Source organism: Pantherophis guttatus, chromosome 1 (genome assembly GCF_059756535.1).
Source record: "Pantherophis guttatus breed Tessera chromosome 1, ASM5975653v1, whole genome shotgun sequence".
NCBI lineage: Eukaryota > Metazoa > Chordata > Lepidosauria > Squamata > Colubridae > Pantherophis > Pantherophis guttatus.
The window spans coordinates 253,101,741-253,126,133 of NC_142063.1; the positions used below are offsets into that span (position 1 = coordinate 253,101,741).

Consider the following 24,393-nt stretch of genomic DNA (forward strand, 5'->3'; position numbering starts at 1 on the left):
AACTAATACAAGATCAAATTTCTGAATTATGGTAGTAACTGCTGTAGTCTATTACTGAGCAGATGTACAACTTTCTAGATGTGATGCTGGTCAAAGACAACATGTTTTCATTTGTTTGTTTATAAAATTTATTTGCCGTCTGTCTTATGGACATGTTCTTAATTATTTATTTATTTATAAATTTTATTTGCTCTTTTGTTATCCAATGATTATTTACCTTACTATACAAAACTGCCACTCTCCTTTCATAAAAAGAACAGCTGTACAAAGAAAATGCTGTAGATTATCATACCTAATACTGTTATTGCCTGAAATACATTCACTTTGAATTGATAGGGTCTCTGTGAAAAACATAAGCTTGCAAAGAATGTGTGGATGGAAAAAGACTGAGAAATGAGAATAAGGTAGGTGTAGATCACAATAAGCTATCCTCATGTTAAGTTTACTGTTTTTAATCTGAGCTTGAAATATTTATTACATTTATAAATTAATACTATAAAGTTATTGCCTGACAAAAGTGTGTTTTTTTTTAAATGAGCAAAACCCATTTAGATTTTGGTGTTTTCTTTACATTTATTTAATTGCTATAAAATAAAATTCCATTTTGTAAAAGCTGGCTTTATGTAAGACACAACACATACTCTTCACTCATATGCAAGCATCCTAGAAATTTTAAGTTAAAACTTATCTTTAATGTCAATGCGTTGTAATCACATATAGAATCTTTGCTTATACCTCAGTCCCTAAATATCCACCCAGAGAACCTGCTGTGGAATGCATCAGTACAGTTATTAAAGACAGCACGAAAGACAGGTTATTTTGAACATTTTGACACATGAAAGGATAATTATGCCTCAGTTACTTTATGATCATCTCAGCAGATGCCAACATCTCCCTCACTCTGAAGGTTAAGCAGGATTGGGTCGGCTTAATGCTGGCAGGGACTTCCACATTAGAAGGAGAGGGAGTCAAGTGATACAATGTGCACTTTTATATGCTAATGCAAATCATGCCCCTTAAATATTTGCGTGTGGTGTTATGATGCAAATAAGAAATGGCAGGTCTTGCAAAACATGCATTGTGATGTCAGAGCTGATCTTAATAAATACAGTTAATTCATCTTGGGTCTTTGCCTCCTCATAAATGAACACCATACCATCTAGTGGTTATAAGGAGTTTTGCAGCCCAGATCTGGTAGCTCTAACTTTATTTAGACTGCAGAAAAAACAATTGCTACCAACCTGCCTTCCATTGAGAACCTGTATACTGCATGAATCAAAAAGAGGGCTGTGAAAATATTTACAGACCCCTCACATCCTGGACATAAACTGTTTCAACTCCTACCCTCAAAACAACACTATAGAGCTCTGCAGAACAACTAGACACAAGAACAGTTTTTCCCCGAACGCCATCACTCTGCTAAACAAATAATACCCTCAACACTGTCAAACTATTTACTAAGTCTGCACTACTATTAATCTTCTCATCTTCTCATTATTCCCATCACCCATCTCCTCCCACTTATGACTGTATGACTGTAACCTTATTGCTGGTATCCTTACAATTTATATTGATATTGTTTCCTGATTGCTTATTTGTACCCTATGATTATCATTAAGTGTTGTACCTTATGATTCTTGATAAACGTATCTTTTATTTTATGTATGCTGAGAGCATATGCACCAAGACAAATTCCTTGTGTGTCCAATCACACTTGGCCAATAACTATGCTATGCTATGCTATGCTATTTGCTACCTTTCTGATTACAGTCCTTGAGATATGACTGGCCACTGAACAGCAGTTCAAAGTTACGATAGACCCACTACCTACAAATCTTTTCTTCAATAAAGAAAGCAAAAGAGCTGGGAGGAACAGACTTCTTGATCTTTCTCCCCCAATTAACTGAAACTAAACTCTCTGTCTCTAACTCTAATCTCAGTCTCTTTTAACCACTTAATTTGCTAAATTTACTGCAGGCCTGGAAAGAGGGTGACAACATCTATAAGTTATTTACCTTGATGAGTCACTGCCAGAACCAAGATAGAGGAAAGGAAGGAAGCAAGAAAAGAAAATCTTTCTGCGGCTTGTTTGCCTTGAAGATCCGAAGAAAAAGTTCAGGTCCAAAGAAAAAGTGGTAGAATCAACATACACCAAATGGCTACAGCAGAAGCTGGGTCCTAAAGACAGCAAAAAGCTTGAAAACCTCTGGATGTTTGTCCTGAAGCAATTGCTTTGCATGGAGGCGACTGACTTCCCCAGAGCTAGCAAGAGCCAGGAGAGGTATGCAGTTTTCCAATGACTATATGATTGGGGAAGAAGCCCCGCCCACAAGCATGGCTTCATAAGTCAAGAATGGAGGCTTGTTTGGAAGCTTCTCTGGCATTGGAGTGCAGTGCTAGGCCCTAATTTGCAAAGTTTTTTTTTTCTTTTTTGTCTGCCTCCTTTATGGACCCAGCTGGGAGCCTGGCCTCCCAGGACCTTCCCCTCCCATGAGGTACCCCATGCTCACTTAATGACCTGTGCATTTAAAGTGGCATCAGGGAGAGCAAGAGATGGGGGTCATTAAGCAAGGATCTCTCATAATAGTTTTCACCATTTGTGATTGTAATGGGCAGGCTCCGTTATGGTCATAGGTTGAGGTCTTCCTGTAGTCTTGTTCTTAAAACAGAACCAGAATTTAGACTGCCTCAATTTAGACTGCCTCACCATTTTCAACTTCTAACCTCTTTTGTTAACAAACTTAACATTTTTTTTCTAGTTAATATTACAGAAAAAACTACAAAATTTCCAGAGTAATACTTGAATGGAAAATGCTAAACAGAATAGAAAAGATTGTTGGAAAAATGCAGGTTTTTACGGTATTCATCATCTGCTTCACACAATATACTATCAATATTTATTTATTTAGAAAATTTATATAGCCACTTACTCACTCATAGTGACTCTAAGCGACTTACAAACAATAAAAACACCGTATAGAAAGAAATATTGTAGTTATTCTATGGATTCACTTTTCACAAAGAAATCAAATAACTTACTTGGTTGAGTATTAGTGCATTCAGTGTAAAGTCAGTTGCATGTGAACCATGCCTTGTAATCCAATCAGAATCAGAGTTGGAACAATAATTGTACAGTTATTATTGTACCAATAATAACTGGACACAGAAGCAATGTTGTTTACCTTATGTTGCATCTCTTATGTTAACAATCTAGCTCTTGATGATCAGGGGCCATCATTTCATGATATACATTGAGACAGTCACTCCAGCTGTAATATACCCAGAAGCAAAGAGTGATTTTAAAAGTGCTGGAATTTTTTAAAGAGCAATACAGAGAAAATAATATATAAAAACAAATTAAAAAGAAAACAGTAATATCCAACAAATTAAACAGGCAAATAAACAAGCAAACAAATAACAGAAAAAAACCCTAAAAGAACCCAACATACTAAATTGATATAAATCACCTAAATGTCACAAGTTTATCCCATCATTTTTAAATGTATCAAATTGTGTTTTAAAAGTATCTTTTCTTATAACATATCATGGAACCTATCCCAAGGGAAAGCACTATTTCAATTTCTCATTAAATTCTTTTGATTCTTCCTCATTCCCAATATAACCAATACTCCTTAAAATGGTCAGATTTCACAATTTTGGAACATAATTAAAATTTACATTGACGTATATAATTTGAAAACATTTAGCCTATATAAAACATCTACTTGTATATGATACAACGTATTTCCAAAAAGAAATCAAAATGGGACCTAATTACATCATGCGTTTTAATGTACCTCTTATATTATCAACACATACACACTTATATTGATTATATATATATATCAGAAGTCTAATAGAGTTAGAATTTAAAAAAATGATAGATAAATTTAAAATTCAAATCCAAAGAACCAAAGTTTTTAAATGCTGATTCATGTTCAATTATTGGGTATTGAAAGCCTTTCATAATATTTCATAAATCAAAAATATCAGTAATTTGAGCTTTAAAGATATTTGCAATATCTCACATAATTTCAAACGCAGTTATAATTTCAGAACTAGATTCAATTTTTAAAAAATGATAGCATCTCAAGTTAATGCATATGATGCATATTAAAAAATCAAAACACACTTAAGTTAATTATATTGCTATTGATTTGCATTAAGCAAAGAAAGGTCCACATTAATTGTTGAAAAATTGTAAAACAATAATTACAAAGTAATTGAATTAATGTGTCTATTTTAGTATTTGGCCGTTCTTTCAAAAGACTATCTTATCACCTATTTTTAAAGCAGTGTTTTTCCATAAAATTAAATATTCATGAGACCCAGCATCAAAATCCAATCTACATTCCCTTAGGGCCTAAACATGTTTAGCTGCATGTAAGACAGGAAATGAAAAAAAGTTTTTTCTTTGGCTTATATTGATCTGAGTAATTGCCAAGATCTAAACAGGGATACATAATAACTTTTGAATAGAATCCATAGCAATTGATATTCAGTTAAATTCTCATTCCACATAAATATAGACAATCAAATAAATGCACAATATTTTTAAAAGTCTGCCAAATTAAAATTGGTGACATAGTACCAATTTAGCCAATAAAATTTTTGGCAGCCTGTCTTGTCATATAAATTTCCTTAGATCAATATGAATTTTAAAAAAAACTATTTTGAATTAACACCAGGATACCTCTTAAAAATTATATTGAGGAGTAATATTAATTTCATTAATATTGATTTTACCCACCAATTAAGTGGAATTTTAATCCACCAACTACAGGTGGTTCTCAGTTAATGACAGTAACTAGGAATAGAATTTCTGTCACTAAGCAATGTGGTCAGAAAAAGCAATGTCACATGACCACATTGCTTAATGATGACAATTCCAGCACTCGTGATTGCCATTATTAAGCACGAATTGAAAGTTGTTAAATAAGTCCCTGGTGGCTTGCAATTAGGCCAGCAAATAATTAAGGCATAGTGAGCATAGCAGAGCCAGAGATGGCTACTGCCTGGCAGGGGATACATGGCCTATGATACATGCAGGGGGGCTTAGGTAGGCTGGTGCTGGGCAGGGAACCATGAGTGATTTCCTTCATAACAAGCCATTTGCACATTCTCGCCCAAAGGAATGACTTTCCACCTTCCCTGCCATTGCTTTTGCTTGTGGAAATCTAACAAGAAAGATCCCAAATGGTGATCGTGTGACCACGGTATGCTGCAACCATTGTACGTGCAAGCTGGTTATCAGGCATCCATATTGTGACCACATGAGCACAAAGATGCTATGACAACTAGAACTTCAAGGACTAGTTCTAAGTGCCATTTTAACTTTGAGCAGGCACTGAACGAATGTCAATAAACAAGGGCTATTTGTAATATCCATAGAAATCTTATCTATGACATTTGACATATTCATTTCTACATATTTAGAAGTATTTGGTGTCTTTAATTCTAAACATTTAATGTATTTGTGCATGCAACAAATAGTTACATGTACAATTTAACATATACTATGTTATATTGATCTAGTGATCTGAAAGGAAGGTTTTTCATCCAATTAATCTTATATACTGAATATTTCCCAACGAATTGAACTAATCTATACCAGGGTAGACGATAACATATAATAATGATCCAGAATTGGCATATAAAAATAATTGATACTGTGAACCCACATTGTAGTATCAGAAGCAAAAGGTGAGGATAACATGTTAGTGGAAGAGGTAACTTGTAAGTTTTCTGTAGGTGCTCTGCGGCCTTGGTTTTTGCTTCCGAAACCAACATGCCTTCAGAGATAGGATCTTTTGATCTGTTGCTGCAAGATTAAACTAGCATTCTGATCAAGTAAGGTATTTCAATTTTGCAGTACATGGGCTACAAAAACGGGACAAAAATGTCAATGTGCACCAAGTGAAACTGGTAAATTTCATGCTTTTGTTTTGAAATGTCACGAGAATTTTGACTGGGTGATTTATTTATTTACTGTATAAATTAGAAAACAAAAGATAACACTGAAATCCAAAGTACATGAAAAGACCACAAACAAGGACTTCATAAACCAATGTATGTATCAGAATCTATTATGGTCTGTCATTGATCAGAGTCAACATCCTCTAAGGGTGATGGTAATGATACAGATTTTCAAAGAGATTTCTTCAGAGTGATCTCTTAATAAACAATGTGGTCTGTGGAGCTAGCTAAGAATCTGCTACCACTGAAATAAATTAGTTCTGTGTGCCAGTCTTGGTGTAGAAGAAAACTCAATCGAATGTTCAGTTAAAGTTCTAATGCCTCACCCTGTGTCCCATCCAGGCTGCATCTAAATCCCACTTTCAGTATCCATATTATCACTTGAGAATAACCAGTTTAGATATGACTTTTCCAATATGTTTTCCCAATATTTCTGAATTACAACATCAATTGTTTGTCAACCACACTGTGCTGTTTGGGATATATAGGAAATGCAGTTTTTTTTAAAAGATCTAGAGTAGGAGTTTTCTTTTCCAGGTTGTAGAAACTTGGTGAGAATCCCAGAACAGTCAAGAGCAAAGTTCTAGTGATAGAAAACTGACTTTATTTAAGTTTCCTCCTTAATCTCTCATGAATCTTACCCAATTCTTGCAGATTTAAAGTTCCACAGAATATAATTTTAAAAATGCTATTCTACAGGACGCTATACTATCAACTTTGTACTTGAGTGTCTTCTAGTTCCTTTTTTTCCTTTTTACTCCTGGCAATTGCCTGGACAAGTCCTTGCAGTTTTCTTAGTTTGTTCTTCCATTTTTCCTAGGGTTGAGAAAGAGTGACTGGTGCACAATTACCCACATAGCTTTGTGTCTGCAGAACTAGAACTCACAGTCTCCTGGTTTCTAGTCTCATACCTTAACCATTTCTCCATGGCAGGTGATCTATATGCCTTTAAATGAGTGAGAGAGAGATGCTCAATCTTGCCAAAGCATTTTGCTCCTTTTAGCTTCTGTTCTTGAACATACTGAAGAAGCTGTAGTATCTGTTGACACCCATCAGATGGATATTGACTCATTCTAGTCACAATGGGCAAGTAACAGTGTTTTAATTATCTTTTAAAATACAGTAGTGACTTGTAATACTTGGAGAAAGCTGAGAAAATGATCAGAACAAAACAGATAGAAGTTCTCCTTTCTTTCTTCCCTTCAGCTCAACTTCTAATGCTTGTAAATGCTACCTGATGACTGTTAAGATGCTTAAGATGCTTAAATACCCAACTACAATTTTCCCACAAAAAGGATTGCAATAAACCAAATGAAGCCGATAGCCACAGCATCCATCATAAAAGGATATTTTCATCTTCCTTTACCATTGTTGTTTCTGTAGTTGAAATGAAATAAATTGCAATAAAATGAATCTATCTTCCCATTTCAAGGTGTAAGTCAGGTAGGGCATGTTGGGGACACACAAGTGGAGGTGTATATCTGTGTGTACGCATAGTCTAGGAAGGGTTGATGGAGGTTCCTTTCTCTCCCCCTTCCCTTCTCAGCAAGCAAGTAATTGACTGCTGTGTGGGGACTGAGTGAGGGAGGAATTGTGAGAGTGGCTGGGAAACTGTCCCAGAACATAAAAAATGAGAATCACTAGATGACAATAGCCACCACTTCTCTCCCTCCCTCCCTTGAATCCCTGCTAGCACAACTTTCCCCAATTTCATTCCCTTGGGAGTCATTTTGGAGATATTTTGCAAATTTGCCCATTTGAGGTACCTTGGTTCAAAAATTGTTCCCTGATGTCCTATTTCATCCAGTTAAAGATTATAGGGTAGTATATAGACTCAAGTCTTAAAGAAATCTTGAATGTAACTCTTTTAAAACCAGGTGTCCTTTCCCTTCCGATGGGAAGTAGATTTGCTTTTGTTAGAATGAGACTTGCATTCTCCCCCAGGCAGAAACCTTATACTCTTCAGCAGCTTCTTGGCAACGGGACCTTTCAAACAGAAATGCCAGAAAAGATGCCGGTTTTCTCTTTCTTTCTTTCTTTCTTCCTTCTTTCTTCCTTCCTTCCTTCTTTCTTTCTCTCTCTCTTTCTTTTTTTTCTTTCTTCTTTCTTTCTTTTTCTTTCTCTTTCTTTCCTTTTTCTTTCCTTCCTTCCTTCCTTCCTTCTCTCTCTCTCTCTCTGTGTATATACATATACGCACATATATATACAGAGAGCGAGCGAGAGAGAGAGAGATTTGCAGTCAATAGGGATGGATAAAGAAATCCAGCGGGGTGGATGAGAAGCGCAATATAAAGAGCAAGCAACCACACTTAGCAACGTGTTCTCTGTTTCACGGGCCGAGGTGGCTGCTAATCAAGAAGGGGGCCTGATTCGTTGATGGGCACGCCTGCCTGCTTTCCTTTACCTGAGCTTGCCTCTGCAACAAAGGCCCAGCAGCCGGCAGTAGAGAGCGCCCCGCCGCTCGCCTGAGCCGGCGTCCACTTCCCAAAGACTAAGGAAGCCCCCGCCGCTTCTTTAGTTGGGGAGGAAGGTAGCAAGAGCGAAGCCAGCCAAGCTCCCTGACGTGCCCCTGGGAGAGCAAGCAGTGGCGGCACCCGGGGACCCTTCCTTCCGCCAACCGAGACCACCCCCGTCATTTCCCTCTGACGGCTGCTTCTCTTGCAGCAGCCCAGCCAAAACAGCCGCTGTCCGGGGCCGACTCCCCCTTTCTCTCACATATCTCCCCCCACGTCCCCCGAGGTCCTTGTGTGCAAGCCCGCTCAAAAAGCACCGCTACAGTCTTCTCAACTTCACGGTTTTGCGCCGCGACGCAGGCGGGGGTGGACGCGTCGCCGAGGTGCCATTTCAGAAAAGAAAGCAAATTTAAAAAAAAAAATGGGGGGGGGAGCGAGGCGAGAGGCTGGGTGTGCGCGTGAGAAGGAAGATGTTCCCGAAGTCTAGGGCAGAGCTAAGGTCATAAGGGGATCGGGAGGTCTCATTCCTATCCTCCCCCCTCCACCCCCCGGCAACCTTTCCTTTCAGCCTCCCTCCCCGCCGCCCCGCGTGCTTCAAACTGGGCTGAGCAGGGAGCGGCAGCGGCGGCGGCTGCCGTTGCCTTGCAAACATTGAGAGACAGCGCCTGTCATGCTTCTGAGCAACAGCCAGCTCCCTTCTCCTCCTCCTCCTCCTCCTCCTTCTGTTGCTGTGCTGCATTGGGAATAGCGGCGTTGCCATTGAACGGCGGGACCGAGGCAAAGAGGAGCCCCGACCGAGCGCTGACAAGAGGCTTGGGCTTGCTGTTGTCTTGAGGCGAAACAAAACAAGGAGGGGGGGGGGTTACTGGTTAAGCGGGGCGTGAGAAAAGAGCCGACGCGGGAGAGACACACACAGAGAGAGAGTGTGTGTGTGTCAGACTACAGAAGGGGCTGAGCTCGCTCGCTTCTCTCCTTCCCACCTGCCCGAATGGCTGGATGGATCAAGAGCTGAACCCGGCTGGCGAACAAACTTGCAAAGGCCGTCGGATGCCTTTGGGAGACGCCGCCGTGCTTGCTGGATGCCGGGACACCATTTCCGCCCGCGCCGCTTTGCACGAGGGGCGGGAGGGCGCCGAAGGCGATTGTTGGCGCGGCGGCTGCTGCTGTTGCTGCTGCTGCTAAGGCGATCCTGATGTCCGCCCCTTCCCGGGACGCAATGGCGGCGGCGGCGGCGGCGGCGGCGGCGGCAGATAGGAGCCCCTTGAATCCTGCCCAGGCTCGCTTAGCCTCTCCCACCATCTGATTGGATACGGCTGGGCTCTGCGTGGGACTGCGGGGCTGCTGCGAGGGCTCGGGGAAACCATGGGTTACTGCAGCGGCAGGTGCACGCTGATCTTTATCTGTGGCATGCAACTGGTAAGTGAGTAAGGTGGCTGCTGCTTTGGCTCCCTTTTAATTGTCTCGTCCGATCCCCTCCCTCCGATCCGAAGACTCCCTTGCGAAAGAAAGTGCAAAAGAGGGATGGGGGCTCAGGGCGATAGTGCTAATGCGAGGAAAGCAGAAATTGGAAGAAAGATAACCTGAAGTGGGGCAATGCTGTAGGCACTTGCCAAGTGGATTTCACCTGAGGACGGCGTAGATTTTTTTTTGTTTGAGGTTCCGGTTCTGTGCTCTTAACTCGGGAGCGAGTCTCCTTGAACGGAGTGGGCTGTTTTTCCGAGTGTGGGAAGCATTGTTGTGGTGTTTCAAAAGTGAGACCTCTTTTCCACTGAAGGCCCGCCAACTCAAGAGAGATCTGGGATCTTTCTAAAGCTGAACGGTTTTTGAAAGGGAATTGGACTTCGGGTAAATTGCCACAGAAGGTGTAGTTTAGGAAGGCATGGAAAGTTAACTTACCTTCAGGGAGGCTTAAAGCAGAGACTTGGAATGGGTTCTTCTTAATTAAAACGGGTGAACGCTTTGCGATCGTGATTATAAAGTGGTTTTCAGATTATCAGGTGAGAGGCTGTGCTTAGGGATTAAGTAGGGTATTGTTTTTAAGTGGGTGGTAAAAGCTCAGATAACCGGATCGTGTAATTTTATTGGAATGGTGAAACTGCCTTGGCCACAGATTGAAAAGGAGATAACTAGCAAATCGGTCTCAGTATCTGACCTTGTGTGTCGGAGATTCCAACTACTGTAGTTTTGCTGAATACTTTGACTGGTAAGTGAAAAGGTGTTTCAGAGATGAAGTTCCAATTAGCCAAACGGTTTGTGAAGGTACCTTGATTGAATGAATTAAGTGGAACAGGTTGTGAAATAGTTTCCTACAATTGCAATTCTGTCCTATTTGCATGGGAGTGGATGGTTTGAACCTCTGCATAGAGTCTAGTTATAAATGAGTGAGAAAAGCAATTAACCTTGAGAACAGCAACAAATTTTCTAATAGTTGGTAAGATACCATTTAAGGTGCTTTATTTTCTCGGAATGACAGGTGGTTAAAAAGATAGTCTGGGAGAAGAAAATGGCCAGTGGGTAGCCTAGGAAGGTGTTTCAGTGAATCCATCAACTCTCAGTTGTGTGTGATGGTATCTAAATTTTGTTCTTCAGAATAGTATTTGTTTTGCTTATTTACATGCAATTTCTTAGGGGGGAATGCTGTCTTTAAAGTATCAATATTTGCTTTTATATTAAACTGTTTGAAGAACCTGGAACATTTATCAGTAACATGTATTAGTTGGCTATTTGAAATCTTTATTTTCTTCTTTTGTTTCATGTAACCAAAAAAGTCAGTGTTCAGGACTTGTCCTATAGTAGAAGGACGAGTTAGTTCATTGTACCCAGATGTTTCTGGGGAGAAAAAAGAATGCTATCAAAATGGTCTATTTCCTTCTTTGTCCCAGACATCCAATGTTATTGGGTTTGGTTTCCTTGTCTTTTTGGCTCAACATAGAAGGACCTATGCACACAACCATTAATTAATTTAAAATGTGCCAAAGTTTACTTGAGCTGAAATGGGGCATGGCATAAAGTTGTACAGTTTCCCTGTTTCAAAGTTTATGAAATTGAATATAAGGCCAATTGTAGAACTTAATTCTTGAGTTCATGGCATTAGTTAGCTCTCTTGACTCCTGCTAAGCAAACCTTAATAACATATAGCGCTGATCTATTAAAAGAGAGAGAGAAGAGAAAACTGACCGTTTGATAGTTCAATTGCTTTATATCCTTGGACAGCTACGTGTTACATATATTCCAAAATATTGAATACTGTTGAGAAATGTTTTCTTCCTTATTGGATTGTTTTTCATTGTTTGCTCATGAATCATTTCACTATGACTGATCTGTGCAAAACACTGATGCATATGAGCGTGTATTGTATTACGATGTTTATTAATTTTTGTTAATGATCCTGGAAAGGTTGAGAGAAACTTAAGAATGTTATAGGCTTTACTTTTTTTCAGAATGCCCTAAGAAATTAAAAATGTGTATAGAACAGGAATCTTCAGAAACATACATACATTGATTCAGAGGCATACATTAATTTATCAGGCAGTTTTAACTAATTGTGTTTTTCTGGTGAGTTTTTGCGTAGTTGCTAAGTGCATTTCAGAATTTCTGGACTGAGAAAGGCCACCTTCACAGAAAGAGTTAAATATAAAATATTTACCATATCCCTGTTTGTGGATTGTACAAGGCAATCTATGAATACTCTACTTTTAGACAAAATGTTTATGATGCAATAATTATATCGTAGTTGTATGGATGGAGATGAAGAAATTATAATCTTCCACTTACATGTTTTTCCACTGCATCTTCTGCCTTCTTTTTTCTTGCTGTTAAAAATTCATTAAGGGGAAAAGAAGAGCTGCAAATTGACACTTGATTGATAGTGCTGGTATGAAATCAGCATACCTAGGGGTAGCAAGGGAGCTGGACCAGGTCATCTCTGCATTCCTTCCACTAACACTGCTTGCTATGTATTCAGTTCATGATCAGTTGCTGAGAAACCCACCCCTGACAAGACAGATTATAAAATAAAACATAAGAAATAAAAATAGTTAAAGACAAAGAAATATTTGGAATTTAAAAGAGTTCAAACATTCTCAAGTTTGCATGCAAACAGTTTATCACGATTGCACTTTTTAAAAATGTACTTCATAGTATCAAGATATTGATTGCTCATAGTTGCATAATTGATCAAAATTTTACCTTTTTATTTTTTATATTTTTAAAGATAACTAATATGAACTAAAAAATTAGAATAAAAATAATGTTAAGAAAAGGAAAATAGAAAAGGAAAAATAAAAATGAAGCAAAGGAAAATAAATAAATGTATAAACAATTTTATACATTTATTTACAATACAATTAATTAACGCTTAAAATACAACAAATGATGTCTTCTTCCCATATCACCTTTTTTATCTATGAACAAATCATTGAAACCACCTTGTTCAGTCCTGAACAGCAAAAGTCCATTAAAGTTTACTAGAGATAATATATCTATTTTAACCTTGATCAAATAAACCAACTTCATCATTCTTCCCTTTACTATTAACAATCTTGATCTATTACTGTTTAAGTAATAGCCTAGAATTTGATTTCATTTTTGTCTTTGTCCCTTATCATAGCATTCTTCAGAGCAAGTCTCTTTTGTAAATCAGATAAAATTATCTAGGTCACCATCTTGGTTTGTTATTTGTATATCCCTTTTAATTATTAAGACATCAGTTGGTTTCATTTATATATTAAATATAGCATCTTTTCTTATGTAATTCTTGTAACCTGTCATTTTAAAATCCACTTTCAGAACAGTCTCAATCTTGTCATAATCTCTCTTTAGAGCCAGACCTTCTTAAAATTAACTTCTGAGGTCATTGTTCAAAGGTATCTTTCTATGTCTAATTTTATAATATTTTACCTCCTTTTTCATTGGTCGCATTTAGTCAAATTTCAGTATTCAGCATTTCAGTATTAAATTGTAATCTTTAATTCCTTCTAGTTCTCCCCACTTACAACCATTCATTTAAAGAACATTAAAAGTAATGATGGTGCTTTAAAAAGTGACTTAATGACTGGTCCTCACATTTATGACTTGTAGCATCCATGTGGTCACATGATCAAAATTTGGTAACTGGCATGTATGTACGATGGTTGTAGCATCATGATGTCATATGATTTGCATTTCCGACTTCACCAGAGCTTCCAACAAGTCAATGGGAAGAGACAGATTTGCTTAACGACTGCAGGAGTTGCTTAACAACCATGGTGGTTCACTTATAACCCCAGCAAAAAAGGTGGTAAAATTGGGCACAATTAGTGATGGAAGTTTCAGTCCCATTTGTGATTTGTAAGTTAAGAATTACCTTAGTATCCAACCTTCAAAATTTCATGTTTTTTAGAGAATTCAAAACAACAATATTTTCCTATTATTTTTATTATTATTATTATTATTATTAGTCATATTTCTATGCCGCCCATTCTCCGAAGACTCTGGGCGGCTTACACCAAAGACAGTATACTAAATAGCATATTGCCCCCTAACAATCTGGGTCCTCATTTTACCCACCTCAGAAGGATGGAAGGCTGAGTCAACCTTGAGCCGTTAAGATTTGATCCGCTGATCTGCTGAACTAGCAGTCAGCTGAAGTAGCTGCAGTACTGCACTCTAACCACTGCGCCACCTCGGCTCAAGGTGGCAGGTGGGAAGGATTCCTATAATTAATTGCAAAATGTTATTTCAAATCCATCTGGACCCTCACTCCATTTGTAACTTTCCAAAATCAAAATTCTAATCACCCCTTTGCTGTTCATTCCAAAGTATTTTTTTAAAAAAATCCATAAACTTGTATTTAAAACTTCTTTCACTAAGGGTTGAAGGACACTCATCTGCTGCTGTAAGGCAAGTTGATCCAAAGCTTCCTAATAGCAGTTAACAAGCAATATTTAGAAAGTGATTAGAAAAGGAAGTATGCAAACCCAGTATCTCTTTTGAGGGCACCAAATGTGATTTTAGCAAGATGGTTATTCCCTCATTTCCTAAAGCTCTAAGCCTTCCAGAGATTACTATGTTGCCATTTTCAGTAGCAAGTGTCTGGAGTACGTATGGATAACCTCAAGTCCTCTCCTCATCAGTGAAGAATTACTGCAAACTCTTCATTCTCACCAGCTCTTCATTCTTTTAATAGTCTGTCATCTTCTGTTCGCCTTTTCTTCCACCTAAGTGGTCATATAGTATAGGTTTCTCTTTCCTTGTTGATCTGTTGATTTGTTTTGTTTTTGGTTTGTTACTTTTGCTTTTCTGCTCAACTGCATTTTGCTTATACTGGCTTTTACTGATAAGTTGCCCAGAGTCATTTAGTAAAATAAAATAAAGGCATTTTTGGAATAAACCAAAAGGCATTTTGGTAGAGTTATATATAAGAAATTGTCAAAAGAAGAAAAAATGCCTAAGAGCATGCTTCTGTCTATTTTGAGAATTGGGTGTGTCAAGAGAAACATAAAAGTTGAATTTGGTAGAAATTACTATTGTACCGTAGTAAAACAAAAAGAGATAGTTCGAGCAAACCAGTAGTAGCGGCGCCTGGACGTCATCAAATATGCTCTGCGCATGCGTGAGCGAACCAGTAGCAAAGGTAAGTGAAACCCACCACTGAACTAAGCCCAAACAAGCAGTATCATCCAAAACTGCCTGGAATTGAAATGTTGCTGTAGGCTGAAGGATATGTCCAGCAAAACAAACTAGACATTTTCTGTAATTGTATAATTGCTGGGAAAGTGCAAAATGGTTTGCTTTTAGGCTGGAAAAAAAATTAGGATGTAAATGCTAGGTCAGTGAAAAATGATGTTCTTCCTGTATATGGAAAATCAGCACAATATATAAATTACAGTAAAGTCTAATTTGGTTCAGTCTTAAGAACATTGCTTTGGTCAAATGGCTTGTGCTAAGAAGATAATGAGTTAGGGTTGTGCTAGCACAATCTTGAAGGTGAATGTGATTATCTAGGCCAGAATATATTTCCATCTAGTAGGGGTACTGCTGATTAGCAATCAGTACGTTGTCCGCATGTCTCCTGTGATCTGGCTGAGTGGACTTTCCACCTCATGGAGAAGCAGAGAGTTGAGGTGGGACCAACTTCCTCCGCTCCATTAACAAGGCATTCATGTAAGCAGGACACAGGCATGGAAGCTGCTGTTACGAGCGAAGCAGCTGTTCTAGCTTGGCAAAGAAAAGCAAGGTGCTTCATTCAAAGCCTCATTGAAATAGAACAACTCTTCAGAGATCCACATACTCCCACAAACAGTTATTGGCCTTATGTTCCAAGAAGTAATTGAATTATTTGAAGGAGATTTTAATGTTCTGCAAGTTGCTAACCACTATGATATCTTGTGCTAGTAGATTATAGCTTAGAGATTGGAGATTAGTATAACTTTCCTGTCCTTGGTCCCTTGTCAGTAAGCTTGATTATATCACCTTGGCTTCCAATTATGAGAATTTTCCACAGCATCATAATTTTACATGCCTCTGTTATGACTGATACAGGATTGCTTAAAAAAAGTTAAAAGCCCTCAAAACTATACGCTTTTCTCATCATGGTTTATTTTTTCTGTCCTCTCCCACATCTTTGGCTGTTGAACTCTAACCTTCTTGGGCAGAGCAAAAGTCTTAAATTTGGCAGCTTTAAGACTTGTGGACTTCAACTCCCAGAAGTTGAAGTCCACAACTCTTAAAGCTGCCAAGTTTAAAGATCTCTGTTCTTGAGGAAGCCAGCTAGGTGACTTTAAGCCAGTCACTCTCAGCCCAAATCGTCTCACAGTGTGGTGATTGAGAAAAAATAAGAGTAAGGTGTGTTTGCAGGCTTGAGTTTCTTATAAAAAATAACAAAAAGGTGAGACATAAATTAACGTCCACAGTATTCTATACAAATTTGTATAGAGATGCTTTGATATGAGTAGTTTTATTTTTTTATTTCTTTTCTAATAAGAAATCAGGTTTAGAATTTCCCTTTTTAGTAGAAGCTGTACATTGATTTCAGTGTCTCCACTAGATATTTGTCATTTAGTTATTATCCGCAGAGACTCTATATGTATTTTATTTTAAAAATGCCATTATGGTTCACTTTGTACTTGCCAGTGCTTAATGATTACACTATTAGGAAGATGTGAATCTCTTAAGAGAGTTGTAAAGTCTATTTTGTCATAGTGAAGCACCCTCAAGATGAAATATAGAGGCAGCAGGACCCATCAACTTCACTTCCAGTGCCTTCCTTTAAATGTCAGTTTGAGATAGAGATTCACTGTTTATTTTCTCCAAGGGAGAGAGATTCAAAGAACTTTTGTGTTTTTGGAGGGTCCACAACTTATGAGGGTGTATATTGGTGAACAGTAAGTAATAAAACCATGTGAGCTGCTCACTTTTATGAGATTATTTGTAGACTGTTGTATATTTTTTTCATGATCTGTAACCTTTGTATAAGGACTATGCAAATCCTTCAGACTGATTACTAAGGAATGCGTGGGAGAGCATATGCAGCACCTCTCTTTAAATAATTAAAGCAGCCGTGTCTTTTTCCAGAATCCCTTGGCTGCTTCAAAAGCTTTCCTTGTTGTCTCCAAGTGACTGTGCATGGACAATCACTTTGTTTCCAGCAACTAACAATTATATAAGTGAATGAAGCACAGTTACCATTTTTGTGGCAACTGCTTAACTGTGTCTTTAAGTATAGGTTACATAGAGACATTAAGAGGTGATAATATTTATTTCCAAGCTGTGAAAATCTTTAACTGCTGATATCTGTAATTTATATTTCTATTAAATGTACTGAAACAGTCCAAGTTAGAATTTCATGTTCTTTTTAATCTCACTTAGCTTGCAACTTTTTTTAACCATAATTCATTCTATCCTTAAGGATAATGTTATTCTTACCACTTTATTTTTGGATAATTATACTTCTGTTTTTCTGGACAACATATTATTCTGATTGAAATATATCATACAAAATTGAATTCAAAAGCTCTAAAAATCATCTTTGAATAATGTTCTAGGTTATAGCTTTCAAGATTAAAATTCTTTATCTTAGAGTACTAAACTGTTCTAAATATGTTTGTAATTTATCCCTAATTTAAAATTGACTTGGTAATTATTTTATAGATAGTTTTTAAACTTTATTGTGATTTTGTTTATTAGGCTTATGGCTCATCAGTCATTTCTGACTCCATTACTGGTCTCCAGAATAGTATGAGATTAAAAACAAACAAAACAGCATAAATACCACACTATAATAAATAATAGCCCATTGTAATGAACAATCATTACAGAATTGCATTTCAGGAGAAACTCGGATAACCTTCTCAGTCTTTGAAATCTTGCTGTTGAAATCTGTTTCAAAACATATTTCAATAAAATTATGGAAGATTGGTAGAAGCAGACCTGCCTGATATCAGGTGGAGTGCTTTTCCAGAGAAGGTGGGTAAATACTGACAAAGTCCAATCCCAGGATTTCTGCAGATGACTTTTTGTGAGAGTTTGAAGGAGGAGAGAATTCCCTCTTCTGCTTCTCAACAAAGGATCAGAGATCATTGGGAGCAGAGGATCCTGCAATCACCAAATCCTGAGCCATGAAGGGTTTTGAGGATGACAACCTGCATGTTTAATGTATTTACTTTAGATCCCTTGGAAATAAACCAATAACCAGTGCAGTTCTTGAAGCAGAGATGTTACATGGGTAGATTGGCTAACAGCAGTTGAATTGTTCAACTGTTCATTTGCACTGATGCAATTTCTGGGAAGTCTTCAAAGGCAACTCCATGTGGAGCATATTTCATTATTCCAAACAGGAGGTGAGTGACAATGAGCAAAGTCTCTTGATCCCGAAATTGGTGCACAAGATGGATCTTTGTAAAGGCCCTTCTAGCCACAGCTGCCACCTGTTCTTCTTGATAAGAGCTATGAGCCCAGAGATTCCCCAGCTTACAAATTAGCTTTGCACAAGGACGCATAACCCTATCCAGAGCCAAAGATAGAGTATCTCCAGTTGAAAGGCTTCTGCACACAAATATATTAAGTCTTGTGAAGTCTAATGTTTATTCCCCTTTAGACCCTCCTAGCCTCCAAACATCAAAGACAGAACTTTGGCCACATCTTCTTCATGGCTCAGAATTGAGATATGTACAGCAATGGTGGGTTGCTCCCGGTTCGCACCGGTTCAGAAGAACCGGTAGTAAAAATTTGTAGTAGTTTGGAGAACCAGTAATAACATTGGCTGGCCACACCCCTGAACTGGTCCCCAGCCCGGTCGCCGCTCGCTTACCCCGCCCACCTCATCAGAGGCTTTTTTTTTTTTTTTACTTTTAAGAGCATTTTTTCTACAACCTCTTCGGCCGAAAAAGTGCTTTTAAAAGTTAAAAAAAGAAGCCTCTGATGATCGTGCGGCTCAGCTGGGATCGTCATAGGCTTTTAAAAGCATTTTTTCTGCAACCTCTTTGGCCAAAGAGGTTGTACAAAAAAAAAATGCCTTTAAAAGCCTCTGGCGATCCCAGCTGAGTTGCCTGGTCGTCAGAGGCTTTTCAAAGCATTTTTTTCTGCAACCTCTTAAGGTTGTAGAAAAAATGCTTTTAGAAGTTTAAAAAAAATAGTTGGCCATGCCCACCCAGTCACAATACCCCCCCCAAGCCATGCCCACAAAATAAGCCACGCCCACAGAACTGGTAGTAAAAAAATTTAGAACCCACCCCTGACATATAGTAATTAATTGTCATCTATATACCGATTCAAATCTGACTTTATACCATTAGATGATCTTGCCCAGTGGCTAGAGGAAGGAGAATGTCAACCCCGGTGTCATCAGGATCCACAATTGGGGATTTGAAGGGTTGATGTCTACTCCCCTCCACTGATTGCAACCACTCACTTAGTTTTAAGTAGTGTCTTCTTTCTTACTTTCATAGATAGTCCAGAAGGTTGCCTTAATCATTGATATTAAACTGCTGAGAGATCAAACAAGTCCAAAAGAATTATATTTCCCTTATTGTAGTATTTCCATATATTGTCCACGAAAGCCTTCAGTGTGGATGCAGTTCTATATCTGAGTCTCTACCTGACTGAGAGAGATGTAGAGTCCTGATTTTATTAATAAAGTGATGGATTAAGATTTGCACAAGGTTTTGCTTGCATTGTGGAAGGCAATGCAAGCAAGGCAATGTTACATGATTTGATTTACAATGTCCTAGGCAAGTAGCAGAGCAGTTAATGATGGCAGGTTAGTTGTTATTGTACAGACCTGCTTCTTCTGAAGTTTCAAAATGCTCATTTAAACAAGTAAGAGTACAAGTCTTGCTAACTATTGGAAAAACTTTATTTTCTTTTTAGTAGCTTTAGTACAAAATACATACAAAATACAACTTACAACAGTTCATTTAGTGACCATTCAAAGTTACAATGGCACTAAAAACTGACTTGATTGTTTTTCACACTTACGACCGTTGCAGCAACCTCATATCACATTATCAAAATTCAGATGCTTGGCAGCTGGTTCATGTTTATTACAGTTGTAGTGTCCCAGGATCTTGTGATCACCGTTTGGGACCTTCTCACAAACAAAGTCAATGAGGAAGCCAATTTCACTTAACAACCATGTTACTAACTTAACAAATGCAACGATGCACTTAACATCTGTGGCAAGAAAAGTCATAAAATGGGGCAAACTCACTTAAACGTTAGCATATGTTAGCATGTAAATTTTGGGCTCAATTGGGGTCATAACTTGACTACCTGTACTATCTTTATCTTTTTTTTGTTGTGAATGAGAGTACAACCTTGTGAATTCCCATAAAATAAAGTATTTTTGTATGTAATGCAATGAATGTCTGTGCAATTTGGGAATATCATCAGAAGGTTTTAATTTGCAGAGAAGACAATTCAAGTATTTTTATATTACAGTACTTTTGTTGTAATTCGTGATGGACAATGGCATATTTAACACAGAGAACAATAGTTTATTCTCTGTACACAATAAGTATGTTTTAGTGTCCACTTGTATAAGCGCTATGACATAATCCAGTTTTATTTGAAGTGTACAAACATCTTTTTCTTTCATTGTCATAATCAACATTTTCCATCCTTGAATCCTTGAATCTTCAGACTGCAGCTACATTTTACTATTGTATTTGTTTATTTAAGAAAGAAAAAGTATACACCACCTAATTCATCAGGCTCACATGGATAAGAAGTAATTTGCAACCAAAATCCATATATAATATAAATAAAAACAAAAAAGCTAAAATACTTTGCCTTGGAGTTCTGAAGTTCCAAACATTTTAAAAGTACTAGCTTAGAAAAGTTGGCTCCTAAACTCTTTAAGCCCTGTTGTAGATTGCAACCTGCACTGAAATCTTCTGGATAATGGGTAGGCTATAAATACTTTAACTATATATACATTTCTGCTATCCTATGAATGTTTAATTATAAGTTAGACATTTAGAAGAAATCCAAATCTCTTCAAAAGATTGTATCACCCAGGAATGTAGAGATTTCATGTGTACATATTGCTTCAGCTTTCTTGTTTAGCATATCTTGCTAGCAGATGTCGCCAGTGATGGGTTTCACTTACCTCTGCTACCAGTTCGCTACATGTGCGCAGAGCATATTTGATGACGTCCGGGCGGGTGGGCAGAGCCTCCTGCCGCCGCTGCTACTGGTTCGACCAAACCGGGGCAAACTGGTAGCAACCCACCACTGGGTGTGGCTCACAATGTGGATGGCTGTGACTGTGGTTGTGATACGGGAACTGGAACTGGAACTTGCTAGCCTCTTCGTTTTGTAAGCAAGAACCAGAGTCATTGCTCTTAAAGGTGCATATTCAGTGGCACTAACTCCTTGTGTTTGTATGTATGTGTTTTCCAAAACTTTTATTAAATTTCAAAATAAGATAAAATACAAAGACACAGGCAAAAACGTTTATTTAAGCACCACATGGTGTGGTTGTCTTATTCTGTGAAATGTATTTTCTTTATTCTTTTTAAATATAAGCTTCCTAGAGTCCTCCTGTAAGCTTCCTAGAGTCACTTGCCAAGTGGATAGATTTTAAACCAACATAATAGTTAATGACCTAGAAAGTGAAGAATTTATTTTATGTCCCTTTGTTTTATTGATACCTAGAGGACATTCTCTTTTGACTCTGTTGACTCTTCTCCTGGTGGTCTAAAGTTAGCTGGGTGCTAAGATTTGCTTATCCCTGTAATGTATTTTCTGTGAATCTTTCTCTTATAGTTGCAAAACGTACATCATTAAACATTGCTTGGTTTTGATTCCCGGTAATGCTTGCAAACACAACACGCACACCACCCCCATGGGTTTCAACTCTGGCTTATTCATAAGGAAATAAGTGCCTGATGTGCATGTGATGAGTAGATTTGGAGTTGCTAGATTCTTTTTGGTCACCCCCACTGGCAGCATGATCGAAGGAAAACAATCAAATAGCATGAATAAGCAAACTAGAGCATGCTGTTTCCCAGATAAGTCGAAGCCTGAGGAATTCTGGATTTTCATTACATGCAGTAGTAACTCAAGCTCTGTTCTGTTACTTTTTTGTAAGTATAGTTCGGGTAGCGGCTTGTATTAGTATACTACTCTCAAAGTAGATAATGTCAGATCTCCTAGTTTTAAACATTTGATTCAAGTGCTGTGTATCCTTTATTTGCCCTCGATCAGAGGTGTCAAATTCAAGGTGTTTACATCTGGTGCATGGGGCCACCCTGTAAATAGCGAAGGACTGACTCACGGGGCCTCTGCCAATGAAAACGGAGCTTGGGAGGGCTGCATGCGCCCTCCCCCCCCCGAGCTCCATTTTCACTGGCAGAGGGCTACAGGAGGCCATTGTGGTTGAAAACTGATGTCGAGCTGGCCACTCCCACCCTGGCCACGCTCCCCTGGCCCCCCAAGGTCAAACACAACCCTGATGCATCCCTCAAATCAAGTGTGATACCCCTGCCCTAGATCATTAGAGCGCGTAGTATCTTATTGTAGAAATTACATTTAAAAAATGAAAGGGCCCATCTATTGTTTTCACTAAAAAGTAAATATTTATAGTGAATTGATCTATTTCTACATATATTGCACTTAATGCATTTTTAATATTTTCTTGATTTCAGTCCATCCATTACTTATGAGAAATATTTATCAGTTTACAGCTCTGTGAAGGTTCCAGCCAAACCTGCATGCATATCTTACCGTATATTTTTAGAGTCCTTTATTTTATATTTTTAAAAACTTAATTTTTCTATCAAACTCTCTTCTTGCATATAAAATTGTTGTATAAGTAATGACAAAAAGAAATCTCAGTGAGAAATAATATGATCTGCATGCAAAGAATTCCAACTTCCTAGCTTATTCTTTCTTTTTTTTTTAATTGGGGGAAAGATTGGGACATCAGCATTTTATGTTGGGACAGATGATTGCTTGTTATTCTGGGGAACTTGAGTAGGGAAAGTGGATTTATAGAGTTAGGTGATGTGAATATTCCAGGTTTCTTTTTTGTACAAGGAGAGAACTCTGAATGTATTTGAATATGATGCCAGGCACAACGTTTTGTGTAACAGGCAGCTCTTTAAAACTGCTTTAATCCTTAGCTACATTGTGGTGTTACAGTGTCTGGATCTGTGGATAGGGGAATGGAAATTGCATTATCATTTTTATTAACTTCTAAAACTTCACGGACTCGCTTGCACTGGAAAATGCAAGCCTTTTTTCATGTGAATTTATTTGTGCTTGATTTGATATAGTTCTAAACATAGAGCATTTCCCCCTATCAAAGCTGGTTTTGTATAATTTAAAAAGAAGAATACTATACTGTAATATTCCTCATCCATTTTAATGTGTGTCTATGTGGGGGGTGTTAAGTAGCCTAGGAAAGAATGGAGAAAGATATATAGATTTCTTTTTAAGAGACTTTCATATTTCTATTCATGGCATAAATATATCGTGAAAGACTCAGACAGATCAAGCTTTATTCTTATTATTTACTATAGAGTAAAGTAGAGTTGCCTGAAGTGTGAGATAGGTGGCAAATAAATCTAAAAATAATAATAGAACTTTACATCTCAGTGAAGTGCATTTGAACTATATATGGATTGTATACAACTGAAGCTTGTAGTTTTAGTATGGAATGGCAAGTAAGCTTGTTTTTTTTAAATGGCATACAATAGGAAGATCTCAGATATTAAGAAACTTAAAATAGATAGCATTGCAAATATTTTTAAACAATGTTTCCAACTGTTTTCTTTTGGTATGCTTGTTTATATGACTAGAGTTTTCTACCTAAGACAAGACAGCTTTGTTACTTAATAAAGTATGCAAAATGTTTTGAGGAGTTTTTTTATGTTGTGAACTGAATTTTATGTTGAACAAACTGAATCTAGGAGATTATCAATGCCTCTCCTTGTAGGAAGCTGTGGTGTGTCTAATTTTTAAGAAGACTTCCTTGGAACTAATGGCACTTGATAGCTATTGTACATTTTACAGCTTTCCATTTTTAAGCAAAATTATTGAGTAGGGTAGGGAATTCGCTGCAGAATGCAATAGGGGAAGCAGATTACCCGAACCTATTTTCAGTCAGCATTAAGTGTGGGCATAGGGTGGAAATGACATCGATGATAGATTATCTTTCTTGGGACCTTAAAGGGGATAGTGCATCCCTCTTGATCCTATTAAACTTCTTGGTAAGGGCTTTTGATAGTGGCAACCATGGTATCTCGTTGGATCTATGAAGGCTGGGGATTGTTTTTATACAGTGGTTCAATTCTTATCTCAGTGAGAAGTTTCAGTCAGTGGCAAAGGGAATTGAGGAAGAGGTTTACCTGTAGTTTAATCTTATGAGGTCCTTTACCATTTGCTGATTAAGCTTAACGAAAGTGCTGGGAGAGATTGTCCAATGGTTTAGGGTCTGTTAGTTTGATAACATTTACATTGACATTGCTTCCCTGGGTCTAGA

At 37.8% G+C, this 24,393-nt stretch overlaps 1 protein-coding gene across 3 annotated transcripts in view; it reads left to right on the top strand.

Annotated features, from left to right (window-relative positions):
• Window positions 1-8,864: 8,864 nt before the first annotated feature.
• Window positions 8,865-24,393, top strand: part of NKAIN2 (sodium/potassium transporting ATPase interacting 2) — a 556,752-nt gene continuing 541,223 nt past the window's right edge. For all 3 annotated transcript variants that reach the window (XM_034418729.3, XM_034418730.3, XM_087882764.1), the window contains exon 1: window positions 8,865-9,845. In XM_034418729.3, coding sequence (XP_034274620.1) covers window positions 9,792-9,845 — 54 coding nt within the window. In that variant the 5' untranslated portion in view covers window positions 8,865-9,791. The remainder of the gene's footprint in view (window positions 9,846-24,393) is intronic.